The sequence below is a fragment of the Chanos chanos genome, chromosome 6 (genome assembly GCF_902362185.1).
Source record: "Chanos chanos chromosome 6, fChaCha1.1, whole genome shotgun sequence".
In the NCBI taxonomy this organism is placed as follows: domain Eukaryota; kingdom Metazoa; phylum Chordata; class Actinopteri; order Gonorynchiformes; family Chanidae; genus Chanos; species Chanos chanos.
The window spans coordinates 24,364,535-24,381,055 of NC_044500.1; the positions used below are offsets into that span (position 1 = coordinate 24,364,535).

Below are 16,521 nucleotides of genomic sequence, written 5' to 3' on the forward strand. Positions count from 1 at the left end.
GATTACGGATTATTGATGCACTGGGCTACTGTGGTAAATGAGCTATACTAGGATTGAATTTACAATCGCACTGTCGTTTTTACTGTTATTCACATATGTCTTACGTCACATATGTTTCATTGTAAAATCCTGTTAAGTGAGAATGCATGGCGTAATTTAGTGAATGCGTCAATTTGTTACCAATAGGTAAAAAACATTTAAGGATATGCTCGCTGCTTTTGTCAACGCCCCACTGAGGACCAATCAGAATTACACGGCTCAACTTTGTCAAAGCCTTGGGCATCATAAAGACCAGTTTTGGCGACAGGGCAGCGTTTTAAGGGGTTGGGCCTATTCCAGACGGACCGTGCCGCGTGTTAAAGCCTCTGGAGGGATAATCACTCAGATGGGAATGCATTTTTTTTCTCTCTATGAGGAATAACTTTGTCAGTCAAAACGTCACCATGGGTCAGGACGTGATCGCTTCCTGCATCTAGTCTCACCTCCGACGGTTTATTTCTCTTTAGTCCAGGCTTGTATTAATGAATTTAGTCACGCGGTTATCGCTCTCCTCGTGCCCTTATTTCCTATCGCAATGATAAGCAAAGTTAAAATGCATGTCCACACTTGTCGGGCGGAATGATGCCGCATGGTCACCATCACCATCAACATGGCTCAGGCAACGCGCAAAATTGTGGATTGGACGGACTACCTCCCCGGTTCCCTTATAGCCGACCTGAGTTCTTGGATCTCACTCCTGAGCTACTGCAGTACTCGACAGAACATGCATCGAGACCGGTGCTTACGTTGAAACGGGATTGCAGGTTGCCGTGGCGGACGGGATACGCAGAGTGAGTAGCCGTTTAAATGCCAGTCTGTTATCCACTAAAGACTTTCAGTGGTACGCAGCCACAGTATATTGAACTAAGCTTAAAACGCTGATATATCTTTAGGTTAATGTGACGGCTGTTAGCAAAGGGTCCGTGTGCATGAGTGTGTCGCCCCGCTCTTAGCCAAGGGCAAATACGCAAAGCACCAGCTGGTTAGTGCCATGGTCCTTTGAACGTGGGAGTAGGAGCTGTGGAACGGGAGGGCGTCTGATGTGTTTGTTTTATTTAAATTTAAATGCTACGTTGTCATGCTGTCTCATGATGCAACATTTGGCTGAAGCCGTTTATCCTGATGCCTTGCTGCTAAATGCTGCGAGTCCGCTTTCTACTGTACACTTTCACAAAGCGAAAGTCAAACATGGATTACAATATTCAGTAGCCAGATTGTCTGCTACAGCTCAGATCCAAACCAATACGTTTCATCTGGCTAGAAATGACATAAACAAGTGACAAAAGACGGTAAGACATTGTGCTAGATGTTAATAATAAATTCTATCTATTTCTATGATTTTTTTTTTTTTTTTACATTTTACTAAAAAAATGCTATGTCCCAAAATTATTCATACCCCTTCAAATTGTCGCATATTTTTGAAAAAAATGCAAGCTTCTATACCATTCCAAATGGTCCTGGTAATTTTTACCGTGTTCTAGAGCATGGTAATCAACTTTAAATTGAGACCATCTTTTGTCACTTGTTTATGTCATTTTCAGCCAGATGAACGCTATTGTTAAAATAAAAAATCACTATAAATACGAATGTGGCATTGGTATAAATAATTTTGGGCTTAACTGTGTATATGTGTGTGTGTGTGTGTGTGTGTGTGTGTGTGTGTGTATGTGTGTCTATCTATCTATCTATCTATCTATCTATCTATCTATCTATCTATATAAAGAAGTTCCTAGAGAATCTAAAAATTGGGTGTTATTTAGTTGAACTCAAAAAGTCACCCAGTCCTTTTCAACCTTTTTTATTTGTCAGGAGTCCTTCATTCTAATTTAATCTGTTTTTAACCCCAGCACTGTATTTGGACAGGTCAGTGTCCTCACGGCAGTTTAAACTGTGGACAGTTAAATGAACACAGATGACCCTGTGTATTCAGAGTTAGATTCACTCTGGGTGTGCAGTCATGTTCACAGTGATTTTGAAAAAGTACTGATCACAGCGACTGATGGTAAAAAAAAAACAACAACTCCATACTCTCAATGGAAGGACTTAGGAGAGGTATTTGCAAACATTGAATTGTATCTCATAAAAGGAAATGAAAATTAGTCTATTTTCATCTGAATCTCATCTGAATTAATCTCAAACTCCATAGCTTGGATAAACTCTCAAACTCGGATAAACCCTGTATCCGTTTTGAAATATCATTAGCTTTGTTTCAGGATACTTTGATATTTTGAGTGAAGTGAGTGGATGTTTGTCTTTTTAAAATACAGCTGTTCTGAGCCATGTCTTGTATAATTACAGTAACAGTAATAACTGATGTGTTTGGGCATGTGTACCACTGCATCAGTTCCCATCCTCACTGGGCTCAAGGCACATACACACACACACACATGCACTGACTGCTGAGTCATGTAGAGTCGCTTCAGGAGACCTTCTCAACCTGTGCCGTTTTCTACCAGCATCACACATAAGTTAGACATGTGCCACAGAAAGCTCACACACATACAGAGGGATGACAGACATGTGTCAGTGTGTTGACTCTCCGGTGAGCTGTGAGTCAGACCCAGTGCCTCAGTCTGCAGGTAACTGTACACACCTGTCAGTCTTCCAGAGGTACAGCCCTTGCTCCCACACACAGTAATCTGTCATAGTGATTCTGCACCTGTGATTCACTCTCCTCTAACACAGCTCAGAGAGGGCCCAGTGAAGAACTGAACATGTACCATCTTACTCTCCAGTCATTTACTTTACAATAATTTACTTTATTGCAATAATTTGAATTACTGTTTTACCATTTAGTTCAGTATTACATCCATACATATTGTTTGCACTCCAGGTTCACACAATTCATGTTGCACAGACAAGATTGCACTCCACTCATTACAGACCACAGAAATGTTGCCAGACAAGCAAGCAGTGTGTCTGTTTGCCAGGACTCTGATGTTACTCAGGAGTCATGGCGCTGCTGGTTACAGAGCTCTGAAACACTGTAAATGATTGGATCCATACTTAGACACACTGCATGGAGATGTCACACGGGCTGCCACAGAGTGGTGTTCTTTTGCCTAAACATGTTTGTAAATGGCAGTTTTTCAGATCAGCACTTTTTCAGAATCAGTTGGAAATTGTTCAGCATTAGATTTCAGTCTTTTTTGCTATGTTTCAGTCTAGTAGGCCTATGCAGGAGTGCTCTTCCCAGTCTTCTCTTTCTGCACGCCTGCTCTGTTCATTTTATGAAAAAAATGTCTCACCCTTGGCTCTGTTATTTGTATAATCTCTTTGCTGTGAGGCTGTGAGTGATACACAGCCTTTATTGGGTGAATCTGTTTCACATGCATTTCAAAAGGAAGTGGTGGTGGCATATTTGAGACACGCAGAGCTGAGAGCTATTTCCACAACTCACCCATTTCTCATTATCATTGCGTTTGGATGGAGGTGGGAGACTGTTTGTCTGGTTTTTCAAGTCACACTGTAGTCCTGTCTGTATGTCAAATGCCTCATCTCACCACTCCAGCCCTGAGCAACCAACAAAACTGAACAAAACAGAACTGTCTGAGTTTATTGGCAGGTGTCTTGTTTTGTTGCACATCTATCAGGGCAAGCTTGGTGGGCTTCCCACGTAATGTTTTATATGCTGGTAATCTGAAACCAGTTACATTACATTAATGGTGTTCCCTAGCACTCCTAAGAGTCGGATCAATCAGCTGTAACTCAATACTCCACTCATCTATGCTCTGCTCTCTACAGCTCCAGCAATCTGCCATGTCCAGCCTGGCTCACTTATTCCTCCGGCCTCTGTTCCTGCAGGTTTTATCCACTGTGTTTTTCACTGTTTTTCTTTTTGGAATTGTTACACAAAGCTTTCCTTCTAAAACAGAACTGCACTGTGCTGAAAAATTACATTAGCCTGTAGGACATTGGTTTTGTCTGTTATTATAAGGTGAAACTTCCTCTCAGTCAAATATCTAGGTAGTTTGTAGAAACCAGACATCTGTGTAACCTAAAATACTATAGAAATGCTGTGCTTGTAAGCCTATGTCTTAAAGTGCCTAAACCTTTGCTTAACTGCGTTTAACACACACACACACGCACACACACACACACACACACACACACACACACACACATAATTCCAGCTGACACTCTTGGTAATACTATATCCATCTTGTGTTTTTGAAATATTCACATAGGATAAACATTCCTCTTATATATCACTTACACTCATTCTTGTACTGCTCTGGAATTGAATTATTAGCTCACTCAGTGAAAACTAAACTAAGAATACAAGTGCCCCTCAACTTAGGAGGGTTCAGCTTATGATATTTTGACTTTAGGATGGTGTGAAAAGCGATACGTACTTCGAATTTTGATCTCTTCCCGGGCTAGCGATATGCAGTACGATACTCTCTCTCGTGATGCTGGGCAGCGGCAGTAAGCTGCAGCTCCCAGTCAGCCACGCGTTCACGAGGGTAGACAACTGATACTCAAACAATGTACTGTGTTGCCAGCATTTCTGAGCACGGTTAAGGTAGGCTAGGCTGAGCCATGATGTTCAGCAAGTTAGATGTACTGTATTAAATGCACTTTCAACTTATGTATATTTTCAATTTACGATGGCTTTATCGGGACATAAAGCCATCGTAAGTTGAGGAGCACCTGTACAAACAAAAGCATGATCTTCTGTGTGTGTGTGTGTGTTTGGTTTTGATGTGGTGAAAATGTTGGGTTATAGCTTTTGTTTCATGCTGCATACATTTCCTTTTCTTCTACATGCGCCATCGTCTTGTGATGTCTTTTCATTTGTGTAATGTAGAGCATGCACCCTTGCATGGCATTCTGTATCCATATCCGTTCAAGTGCTGAAAGAATCTGGTCGAACCAGTTACCCCAACATGAACAAAAACCTCTAAGCATGTGTTCATCTGTGCATCTTTAAGATCAATGCCTCTTTTATAAGAGCTGATGAAATTCCTTATGTGTCATGATTCAGTGAGTCATGTGAGGATTCAGGTTAAAAGGAATGCAGTTCTGTTAAGGTCCTCTTTCTCGCCCATCTTTAAAAAAAAAAAAAAAAAAATCTAAAACAGGAAACCTCAGTGACACCACAGACAGGAAATGCTCGTTTTGACTTTGTTTTCTTTCTTAGTTGAGAAAGCAGTGTGTGGAGGTGCTGACAGGCTGCTTTGTGTCCATTTCTAATTCCTGCAGGAAGTTTGACTTTTTATTGCACATCACTCGGCCCATTTTGGACTGAAGGAGTTGTGTTCGTCTTGCCTAAACATTATCATAGTGAATTCTTCCTGTCTGCTCTTTCTTTGGTCACTGTTTACGATCAGTGGGTCTTAAAATTGGGAGTCGTACTTGTCATCACTGTGGTGATGACACTGTAATATTTTGAAGCCTGTGTGTAAATTTGAAACTTCAGAGAAGGCATGTGGTGTAAGCGGTGGAGTCATGCAGAAACTTTGGTTGGCCATTGTCTACATGTCAGTGTAAAGAAGAAGTTGGGGAACTTATAGGAATTGCATGCTTCCTCTTTTGAGAGTGTGTGCTGGTGACAGTCAGAGGGCCTGTGGGACAGCTGGATCCCTCTGTAACCATAACTGCTTTTCTCGGTCACATGCTCATGCTGTCGCTGAGGAGAGAAGCGTGTAACGTTACTGTGAGTTTCGCTTCAGTGTGTTTTGAAGGAGTTCTTTCATTTGGCATTGAGCTGGGTCAGCTGACAAGGGGAAGCAGCTTGACCAGATTAAACTGGATCTGAGAGCAGAGTAAAAGCATAAAAGAAACTATAAAAAAAAAACCTTTGGCTTCTCAGTCACACACTCTCTCTAATAACTGCTAATGTGTACAACAAGCACTACTGCAATGTTGACAGTGAACAGAAACAAAGGTCGAGAAGAGGCCTTAAATCAACATGGAGGCAGTGCTTCTAAAGGATTTTCTCAGGCAAACATGAAACTACTGCTGCTGTAACAGTAACCAGTGATTATCTCTGCAGCGGAGAGAGACTGATGGAGAAAAATGACAGGCTGACCTTTAACAGTCCTACAGCGTCACCGTTACAACCAATGCATGACAACGCGCTGGCACTCACTGCTCTCAGATTATAGCAAAGTGGATGACTTCTCATAATCCAGATTTAGATAGCAATGACTTATCTCTGGCTGGCATTGCACTGGTTTTACAGGCTACCCACCAAAACCAGTGCTGACGGTTCAGCATAACACTGAAACAGTGCAGGCTGGACCAGGTATTGTCAAAAGTACCAGAACCAACTCCTCTCGCCAGCTCCTTCACGGCCCAGCTCATTCTGGGGCTGTCTTTAACGGCTCATGTCCATAAGGCTGTGGGCATGGCAGGGTGAGATTACCCACTCTGTCAGCTGGATATTACCACTCTTCACAGCTTTCTGACGGACCTGCCCCCCCCCCCACTGCACACAAACCCTCTGACATTCTAAAACTCTATGTCAGCCCTGTTCGGACTCAATGCTTCAACCCTGTGCCTTGGCAGATTTATACATACATAACTGCAGACAAGGCCTAGAATGATGGGAATCATAATATGGAATAAAAGATGATGAAGATGATCATAATAATGAAAATTACTGAAGTGAGCGTGCATATGTAGTGTTTCATCAAGTATCAGCACTAGCTTAGAATACTCCTCTCACGCAGTGTTTCAGTGCATTGTCTGTGTCAGACGTGGAATAGAAACCTTTCAGGGTTTTTTTCTATCTTTGCTCTTGTTGGCATTGAAAATAAACATTTATTGTGTCAACTTTTGTGGTTTGAAACAATGGACGTTACCTTAATTAATAGGCTAGGGGGTTTTTTTTCTTTTGTTTTTTTTTCTTTGTTAGACTGCATGAAAGAGTTTTCATCACCTTGCACACTGAGGTAAGGGCAATCCTTACCTTTGTGTGTTTTTTAAATTCACCACACATGACCTTTGTGTTTCATTTATGTATTCTCTCTCTCTCACTCTCTCTCTCTCTCTCTCTCTCTCTCTCTCTCTCAGGGTTATAAATGCAGGGAAGAGTATGCTGAATGAGGACCAGGCTTCCTGTGAGTTGCTCTATGTGAAGAAGACCAGTGGGAAGCAGCGTGGGTCTGTGTTGATGGAGGACAGTGGGGTGAGAGTGGACTGTCTGTCTGACATGTAGCTACAGAACCATACCCTCTTCAGAGCAAAGAGAAAAGCATCATCTTGTGTTTTCTCTCAGCCCCTCCACCTGTTCATTTTCAGTCAGTTCACACTGTGAGCACAAAGATGACTGCTGGTACAACACGCCTGGTTGGTTCAGCAGAGAAAAATGCAGTTGGATTTATCAGAGGAGGTCTCTGCCTCAAGGCTTTGTTTTGATTAGTTTAAATTTGAGCCAGCTGGAGACCAGTGGCGGCTGGTGAGCTGGAGACGGTGGAGGAACAAACTTCCCCTTTAAATCTATCATTAATTTAAACCCGTTCCCGTTTATCCACCTTTATTAACAATAAACTAACGATTCGCAGAATAATTAACACCAATCGCGTAAATAGAGTAAATGATTATCAGTGTTATTTTCTGATAGAGTTACTGTTTTCTGCAAACTAGTTGAGGCCTGACTGCTAATGTTTATTGTGCATTGCACTCAATGCTAATGCACAGTATTTCATGCACATTTAAACGGCAGAAACTTGCAAATCAGACAAGCGCATTTGACATTAATATTCCCTGCTTCGGGCAGAGAGCAAATTATCCACAAATTACAAGAACGTGTGGGTATAATAATTGCTACACAGTTCAGTAAAGAGAAACAATACTATCACGAAATGACACTGGTAATCATTTACTCTATTTACGCGATTGGTGTTAATTATTCTGCGAATTGTTAGTTTTATTGTTAATCAAAGTGGATTAACGGGAACAGGTTGAAATTAATGATAGATTTAAAGGGGAACTTTGCTTCCAGCTCACGAGCTGCCACGGCTGGAGACACCCACCTGTAGAGAGTGAACTGAGGTCCCTCAGAATTGTTTCAGAGTTGAAGTCAAAATTAGTCATGAAATAGTGTTAGTTCGTAGAGCTCAAAGTGCACCCTTTATAACAGCTTTACAAACTACACCCTTTACATCAGCTTTACAAACTACACCCTTTACACCAGCTATACAGACTGCACCCTTTACACCAGCTATACAGACTGCACCCTTTACACCAGCTTTACAGACTGCACCTTTACAACAGCTTTACAGACTAGCACCCTTTACACCAGCTATACAGACTGCCACCCTTTACAACAGCTTTACAGACTGCACCCTTTACACCAGCTATACAGACTGCACCCTTTACAACAGCTTTACAGACTGCACCCTTTACACCAGCTATACAGACTGCACCCTTTACAACAGCTTTTACAGACTGCACCCTTTACACCAAGCTATACAGACTGCACCCTTTACAACAGCTTTACAGGACTGCACCCTTTACACCAGCTTTACAGACTGCACCCTTTACAACAGCTTTACAGACTGCACCCTTTACACCAGCTTTACAGACCGAAGCCTCACAGAATTGAGGCCTTATGTATTATATGTTTCAGTCATAGATGGAAAGAAGAGGTTTTCAGTAGCAGACTAGCAGCATCAGCTTGAATGTAATGTGTGTGGCTGGAGCTGAGATTGAAATCGAGGACAGCAACATTTTGGCTTTCCGATCATTCAGCAGGAGGGTGGTGACAAATTAACTCACAAAGCGAAGACGGTATGCACTGTAGAAAAACTGCACTACTGCTAATACCACTAATGTGATGCAGCATCTACAATGCCACCACACCGACAAAGTCTGGTCAGGGGATGTGAGCTTAAAGAAAGTGCTTAAAAGCCAGACGTGTCTTGGAAAAATTTTGCATCCATGTTGCCTCATACTAGTGCAAGAGCACAAGATATCACCAGATCCATAGGAGTGTTTATTGCTAAAGACATGAGACCATTCTCGGTAGTTGACAACAAAGGATTTTGCCTACTTCTTAAGACACTAAAGCCCAAACACAACATCCTGTCACGCCCGCACTTTAGTCAGTCTGTAATGCCAACATTGTACAACCAAGCATAAACCAAACTTACAGAAATTCTGAAAGTGTGGAGAGTTAGCTCGTTAACTTGTGTCTAAATCTGAGCGTTGTGAGTTGAGGTGCAAATTTTATAATTTAATATTAATGTAACACAGACAGACCCATTCAATTTAATATTAATACATGTTTGAAGACTTTTTTGTCTGGCTTTCAAAGAATTCCTGCTGGAGTCAAGCTGTCATCACTTTTGGTTTGATGGTTCAAAAAGACAACAATAGTTCAGCATTGTTAATGAATCAAAAATAAATCCATAGTTTTCATTTCAGTGTCAGTCTAAATGATCTTCTCAAAAATATCGTGGAAGAACTGAACCATAAACATAGTATTGTGAATCAAATGGAACTGTGAGCCGAGTGTATTGTTACATACCTAAGACACTACAACAGACCAACATGTAGAATCACAGCCTCAACAAACAGGCCAACAATCACAGCCATAACATACAGAATCACAGCCTCAACAAACAGGCCAACAATCACAGCCATAACATACAGAATCACAGCCTCAACAAACAGGCCAACAATCACAGCCATAACATACAGAATCACAGCCTCAACAAAACAGGCCAACAATCACAGCCATAACTTACAGAATCACAGCCTCAACATACAGAATCACAGCCTCAACATACAGGCCAACAATCACAGCCATAACATACAGAATCACAGCCTCAACAAACAGGCCAACAATCACAGTCTTACCAAACAGCTCAACAACAGAATAACAGACAGGATTGCATGTGAATGACTCACCTCTGGAGTCTGATACAGGGTTCTGGAGTCTGGTACAGGGTTCTGGAGTCATATACAGGGTTCTGGAGTCTGGTACATGGTTCTGGAGTCTGGTACAGGGTTCTGGAGTCTGGTAAAGGGCCCTGGAGTCTGGTACAGGGTTCTGAGGTCTGGTACAGGGTCCTGGAGTCTATTACAGGGTTCTGGAGTCTGGTACAGGGCCCTGGAGTCTGTTAAAGGGTTCTGGAGTTCGGTACAGGGTCCTGGAGTCTGGTACAGGACTCTGGAGTCTGGTATAGGACGCTTGAGTCTGGTACAGGGCTTTGGAGTCTGATACAGGGCCCTGAGGTCTGGTACATGGCTCTAGTTTGATACCTGTGAGTTATGTTTACTTAACACAGTGACAAACAGGAATTAACATGTGATCTTAGTCGTTTCTCACTGTCATTGTTTTATGATCCTCTTGTGTTAACTCAGAGGTCAGAAAGGTCATAGGATCTCTTGAAAGGTCACATGGTCTCTGACAGAGTTCAGTAATATTTTTGTATGCAATATTTAGTCATTCTTTAATCAGAATCTTGATGATGAGCACTGTGATGAGTTCTCTATGTTGGCCACAGTTTTTGCTGAACACTAAATACAGTTACATAACAGGTCTCATCATGGCAGAAGAAACTGATTCGCAGATCATGTCAAACACAGCCAGATGTGTCAGGAACTGGAGATAACGGTTCCTTTATAAACACGGACTGTGACATGCATATATGTACTGTCATAGTACTGGAAAACCCTGGGGTCAGTCTGTAAACTCACATGTATTTCTGTGTCTGAGGAACTGACTGATTGGTGTCACACTGGTTACCATAAAATCTGTTGTACATAGATAGGGTCTTGATGTTTTTTATCACAGGACTGGTTTCAGCAGTAGTTGTCATGGTGATTTGAAAATGTCTCCCCTGGGTACAGGTGTGTTTGTACATACACCTCGTGTGTCATGCATCAGTGTGTTTATAGAGTTTGAGGCGCGTTGAGGAAAAAAAAATCTTGTCGGTCATTCATACAGGCTTTCGTTCATGCATCCAGCCGATAAATTTGCAGCATTACTCTACTCATCTTTACTCAACAGGTCAGTGACAGCCATGTTTCTCACAGTCTTTCCTCCACATGCTCTTTTCCAGACTTCAGGCTCCATAAGAAAAAAAGAAAGAAAAGTTTATTTAGTGATTGGTGGTGGTCCATATTGGCTGAGGCATTACATCCTGGTGCAGGATACTGAAAAAAATACTCATTTACTCACTGACTGAGTCAATTAGTCACTGAGCAATAAAACAAACTACTGATCTACAGTGACAGTTTCTGTTTGGATGGAGTTTACTCGGCCTGCAGGCTTGTGTCAGGGCGTTTTTGCAACAGACAGGTTTTCATAAGAAGAGTAGGACCACTGTAACTTCTGCAAAATTTTGAGGTTGATGCTATGATGCTACATTTTGCAGAAGAAATGGGTATTGGCACGTGTTTTTGAGAGATTTGTTAAAATGTGGACTCACTGATGTAAGAAATGCATTCTAGAAATGAAGAAAAGTTGTAGCAGGTTTTGTAGAGTAGATGTTGGAAGGCTGATTGCCTAATTCTGAGCCTGCTAACTGCAGTGGTTCAGTGTTCCTGTGTCTACACTGTAAGGAATTGGACACTTTCTGTTGCTATTGTTTGAGTCTGTAATTTCCCACTACTTTAACACCTCAAATTCAAAGTCACTGTTTTTATTTTAATAGCATGATGTGTTCTATAATATACACTGCGAAGAGTTTTTATGATGGAATTTATTTGAATTGTCATGGGACACCTTTCGTGTCTAGAGCCTGCGTGTCTCTCTCTATGATGAAAAACAGCGTGAAGTCACCAGGAAGACAGGAAGGTCTCAGCTGTAGCCTGGGCAGCTTTATCAGTCAGTTAGTACTCCGGACCCTGGGCCCTGGACCCTGGACCCTGGACCCTGGACCCTGGACCCTGGACCTGGCTCTTCTCTGGGAATGAAGAGACCCCCACACTCCCTTCATCCCACCTAATGAAAGATCATTATTTAAAGTTTGAAGCTCTGTCTGTCACTCCAGGGCAGAGTTATGTTTCTCAGAAGAATGAAGACAATTTCATTATGCCTCTGACCACTGTATACACACACAGACACACACACAGGCTCGTTAGTAACTGATGCCAAAGACAACAGTGAGACAACTGGGGGCCTGCCAGTCATGTGCTGTGTGCTGTGTTTAATTAGGAGAGTAAATACCCTATCAGAGATCACCCCTCTCAGGAAGACTCCTCCTCCCTCTATATACTCTGCCCCTCCCCCACTCCCTCCTGCCAGTCCTCCAATCAAATAAATCATCTATTAATGTCTCCCTCCTCTGTCTGTCTGATCCTGTGCTGGAAGATAGAGAGAGAGGGAGAGAGAGAACATGTTAACAGACAGGAATCAGCAATAATTTAATCTGCTTCAAAACAACTGGTCAGGAGGTTACTTAATGGCTCGTTTTTCCGATCAAATCTTTGTCTGTGTAGCTCATAACATGGTGCACTGATCAGAGAGGTTCTTTGTGTTCGAGCACTTTCCTTCATCTTCTACATGTTTCCTGCTGATTGAACACAGACCAGGCTCAGATAACAATTCTTACACAGGACAGAGGATAAATTGATATGTTCAGTAACATACCCAAAAATTCGGTCACTGATCTTTAACTGAGATGAAAATGCCATACTCTCCAACTCAAACAGGCATTGGCTACCCCTCACAGAAAGCCCTTTTGGGTGTATAGTGAAACAACTGTTGGTTAAAAATGTTACTAGATCATACATAGCTCCCTGTAAAGACTTCCTCGCTACCTGTTTTAAAAGCCACTGACCTGCAGGTGTGTCTCCCACAGGATGCCTCAGGGATCCCGTTGCATTACTGGGGCGTGTTCGACGGACATGCTGGGTCAGGGGCCTCCCTCATGGCCTCCAAACTCCTGCATTTCCTCATCAGGGACCAGCTGTGTGACGTTGCCCACCTCTGGAGAACCCCATGTCTCCTCCGCCCATCTGCCTGACCAAGAACGGCAGTCCATACCAGGTGGAGGTGAAAAAGGGTGCGTGTCTGGACCCCGAGGACTCCGACGGCCTGAGTGACGCTGGATGCGTTTCCACATGGAGAAGATGGTCAGCCTGGAGAGTCTTGGTGATGGGAATCATCGAGAACGCTTTTTAAACAGATGTGAGTCCTTTGCGTGCTCGCTCAGCTTTGACGCTGAGTCAGATAACAAGCACCTGATCGTAACACTGAGAAAAGACCAGTACTGAATAAGTGACCAGGAGGTTGTCACTGTGGACACACACTTTGTTGACATCATTCCAAACTCATTCTGTTACATTTAGAGACAAATGTGCCCAAAACAGAGCTGAGTTTCATGTGATTTAGATTTTTGTTCATGTTTAGCATTAGAGTTGTTGGGTACATAGAGCACAGGCCATGATTTGGTGCTACTGTTGGAGTGCTGTGACTGTTATAATATTGTGTTTATACAGGATGACCTGATTGAGAGGGAGAAAACATCATACAGTATCTCTGGAGGATGCTGTGCCTTGACTGCAGTGCATTTGATGGGAAACTTTATGTGGCTAATGCAGGAGACAGCAGGTTAGAAAACTGACAGGTCATCATTTTATCTCTACAAGCGCCACCTGATGTACAGTCATCATAACACCATGAACAGATCATACCTTTTGTGTACAGTCATGTAATACACCACTCAGAAACACTGCCACCATGAATTTTCACAACATTGTAGATCATTATGAAAAAAAGGTCTCTTGGCAATTAAATCATCAGTGGCTGTTGTTTACAGTCGTTTGCCTATAGAGGAGAACTGCCCTCACACTGAAGCTATGATCACTGACTAAATAATTAACTGTACTAGTGTTTGACCTGTAAGGATTGTGTGTGTGTGTATGTGAAATGTAGTGGCTGTTTCCATATGAAAACACGAGGTTGCCTTGATGATGGCTGTACCTAATAAGGAAAACAGCTTTATGTGTTTACTTTTGGCTGGGTTACATTAGACTCAAATCTGTATGTAGCCAAGGTATTACCCTGTGAGAAAAAAACTCCTTCTTTTTGCATATTAAGTTAAAGTTTTTGCTCTCTGAGTTTCTGTAGCGTATAAACCATGGAGATAGAGCTAGAAGGGCTTGATGGTCATGCTCAGAGGCCTGTGTGTGTTGTGTTTTGTGTTCGTGGCAGTGCCTGTGTACATGTGGTTGTTTCACTCAGTGTGTGTGTGTATTCCTAAAGAGCCATCATCGTCCGCAACAGTGAGGTCATTCCCATGTCCAATGAGTTCACCCCAGAGAGTGAGAGACAGAGGCTACAGTATCTGGTGAGTGACTTTCTTTCACCTGCTGTCATAGCTCTGCTGCTCTATGTATGTGGGCCAAGAGGGAAGCCCTGCCCGTGGAGGTGTAATTTTTATCATCTAGGAGAAAATCATGGAATTTTGTGTGACAAGATGTTTCCTGTTGGAATTTCCGCCATCTTTTGTGCAATAAGTACTTTATAGTTAGAATGTGTGTGGAAGAAGTGATAGAGGATTTGCTGAGTTGCTTTGGAGAAAAATTAAAGCCTCTAAAAACCCATTACAAGCTTTACAGAGGTACTTTCTTAGAGTCGCCACATATTTATTTTTCTTGATAAGGACTGACTGTGGGCTGTGAACAGGACTGACTGTGGTAATTGTAAGGTTTGAACAGGGCTGACTGTGGGCCTGGCTAGCTCAGTTGGTAGAGCATGGCACTCTAAAAATCAGGGTTGTTGGTTCAAGCCCCCATATTGGGTGTTACCTTTGTTTTTTTGGTTTGTATTCTGCCTGTCTTGGAAGTTGCTTTGGATAAAAGCGTCTGCTAAACAAGTAAATGTTATGTAATGACTGTTGGGTGTGAGCAGGGCTGAGAACCTATAGTCAGAGATTATTCTTTATGTAGGAATTGTTACTGCCCTCAGGGAGTTTCCAGGGGAGCTTGAAAGTCGTTCACAAACTCAAGGTTATAGAAGTTTTTTTCAGACAAATTACGCTTTTCCAAAGAATTGCCATGAAATATGTTGTTGTTGGAAGAGGCAAAGATTAAAAATAAAATCTGAAGATAGAGAAGTTACAGAAGATCTTGAATAGAACAGGAATGTTTCTGAATGGTTTGTTAATTTAACCCAGGTTATGAGGTGTCTCAGAAACATGATGGAAACTCAGAAACTCTAACCCTAATTACCTTCTGTGTTAAAAACTCTCACTGTCTGTATTAAAACTGTGAGTGTGATAAAACTGTCTGTGTTAACAGTGTACATTTCGGTGTTAAGCTGTGTGTGTGTGTGTTTGTGTGTGTGTGTGTGTGTGTGGAGTGTGACTGTGAGAGTGAGATAAAACTGTTAGTGGGCGTCATGGTGGTTTAGTGATTAGCACTGTCGCCTTACAGCCAAGAAGGTCCTGGGTTTGACCAATATGCGTTTTTTTGGGGCTTGTATCGATATCTAGTGGCTTAGGATGGCCGATAACCGATATTTGGCCGATATTTTGGGCCGATATCCATTGATTATATTGGCAGTTGCAATAACAAAACTACATAAAAGGGAATCATAATGAATTTGTTTGCAGATACCTTCTATGAGAAACAACAGGCAATATACAGATCTAATACTGCTTTACTGAGTGAATGATTATTCTTTTACTAACTTTAAAAGAGAAAAAATCTGTTTACATATTGTGGAGATTAAGTGTTCAGACATCATATTCAAGATTGAGTCTATTTATGATGTGATTAGGGATAGTCCCGGGCATCTGGCAAGAATTCAACATAGGTGTCCAATTGCCACTCTTCGTTTTCTTAAATGCACGTGTATGGTCTACAAACAAGAGAGTTCAACACAATTATTACATGCCCAAATATTAAGCAATGCTAAAATGTAATAAAAGGCACAGCTGCACTTTGCTAGCAATATATATTTACTTATTTAAACATTAATGATCTGGCTTAAACAGGAGGGATTAAATTACAACACTTCACAACATACAACATAACTAGCAGTACTGGGTAACTAGTGCTTCAACATAACATCGTTATATCAGCAGCATAGCATGTTTATCACGAATTGTTACTGTCTCCCCGCACTGGCTTCTTCCTGCACATTAGAAATACAGGCGTGGCCATCTTACGGCTGGTAGCTGGTTATCTGTGGTATTTATTTATGTGGCTGAACCCACATTTGTACGCACCGTAAATATGTCCAACAATAGCGATTCAGTTGCATCCCTGGTACTACTGCGTATTACCAGCAAGAACACTCATTTCATAATCAAACTTTCAGACAACAGCTTCAGTGTCCAGGACATGGTAGGCCACATGCTGCTACCATTACTTAGCATTTATCAGTGATACTAGATGACATAACATTGAAACCTTCTGTCTTAAGTTAACTGCAATAATATATAATGAATTAACGACCTACATTTATTTACAGAACGTGAAAAAAGGCTACTTACAGGTTTCAAGAACGCATAAGATGCCTGTAAACAATGACAATACGTAGCTAATTCAGAGCACCGCTAAACCTCCTTCCCT

At 41.9% G+C, this 16,521-nt stretch overlaps 1 protein-coding gene across 1 annotated transcript in view; it reads left to right on the top strand.

Annotated features, from left to right (window-relative positions):
- The first annotated feature begins 574 nt into the window (after window positions 1–574).
- Window positions 575–16,521, top strand: part of LOC115814325 (protein phosphatase 1H) — a 29,110-nt gene continuing 13,163 nt past the window's right edge. Inside the window, 10 exon segments of the mRNA XM_075353578.1 lie at window positions 575–587; window positions 590–830; window positions 7,060–7,174; window positions 12,801–12,924; window positions 12,927–13,046; window positions 13,049–13,089; window positions 13,091–13,129; window positions 13,441–13,513; window positions 13,516–13,552; window positions 14,207–14,291. Of these exon segments, the coding sequence (XP_075209693.1) occupies window positions 575–587; window positions 590–830; window positions 7,060–7,174; window positions 12,801–12,924; window positions 12,927–13,046; window positions 13,049–13,089; window positions 13,091–13,129; window positions 13,441–13,513; window positions 13,516–13,552; window positions 14,207–14,291 (888 nt within the window).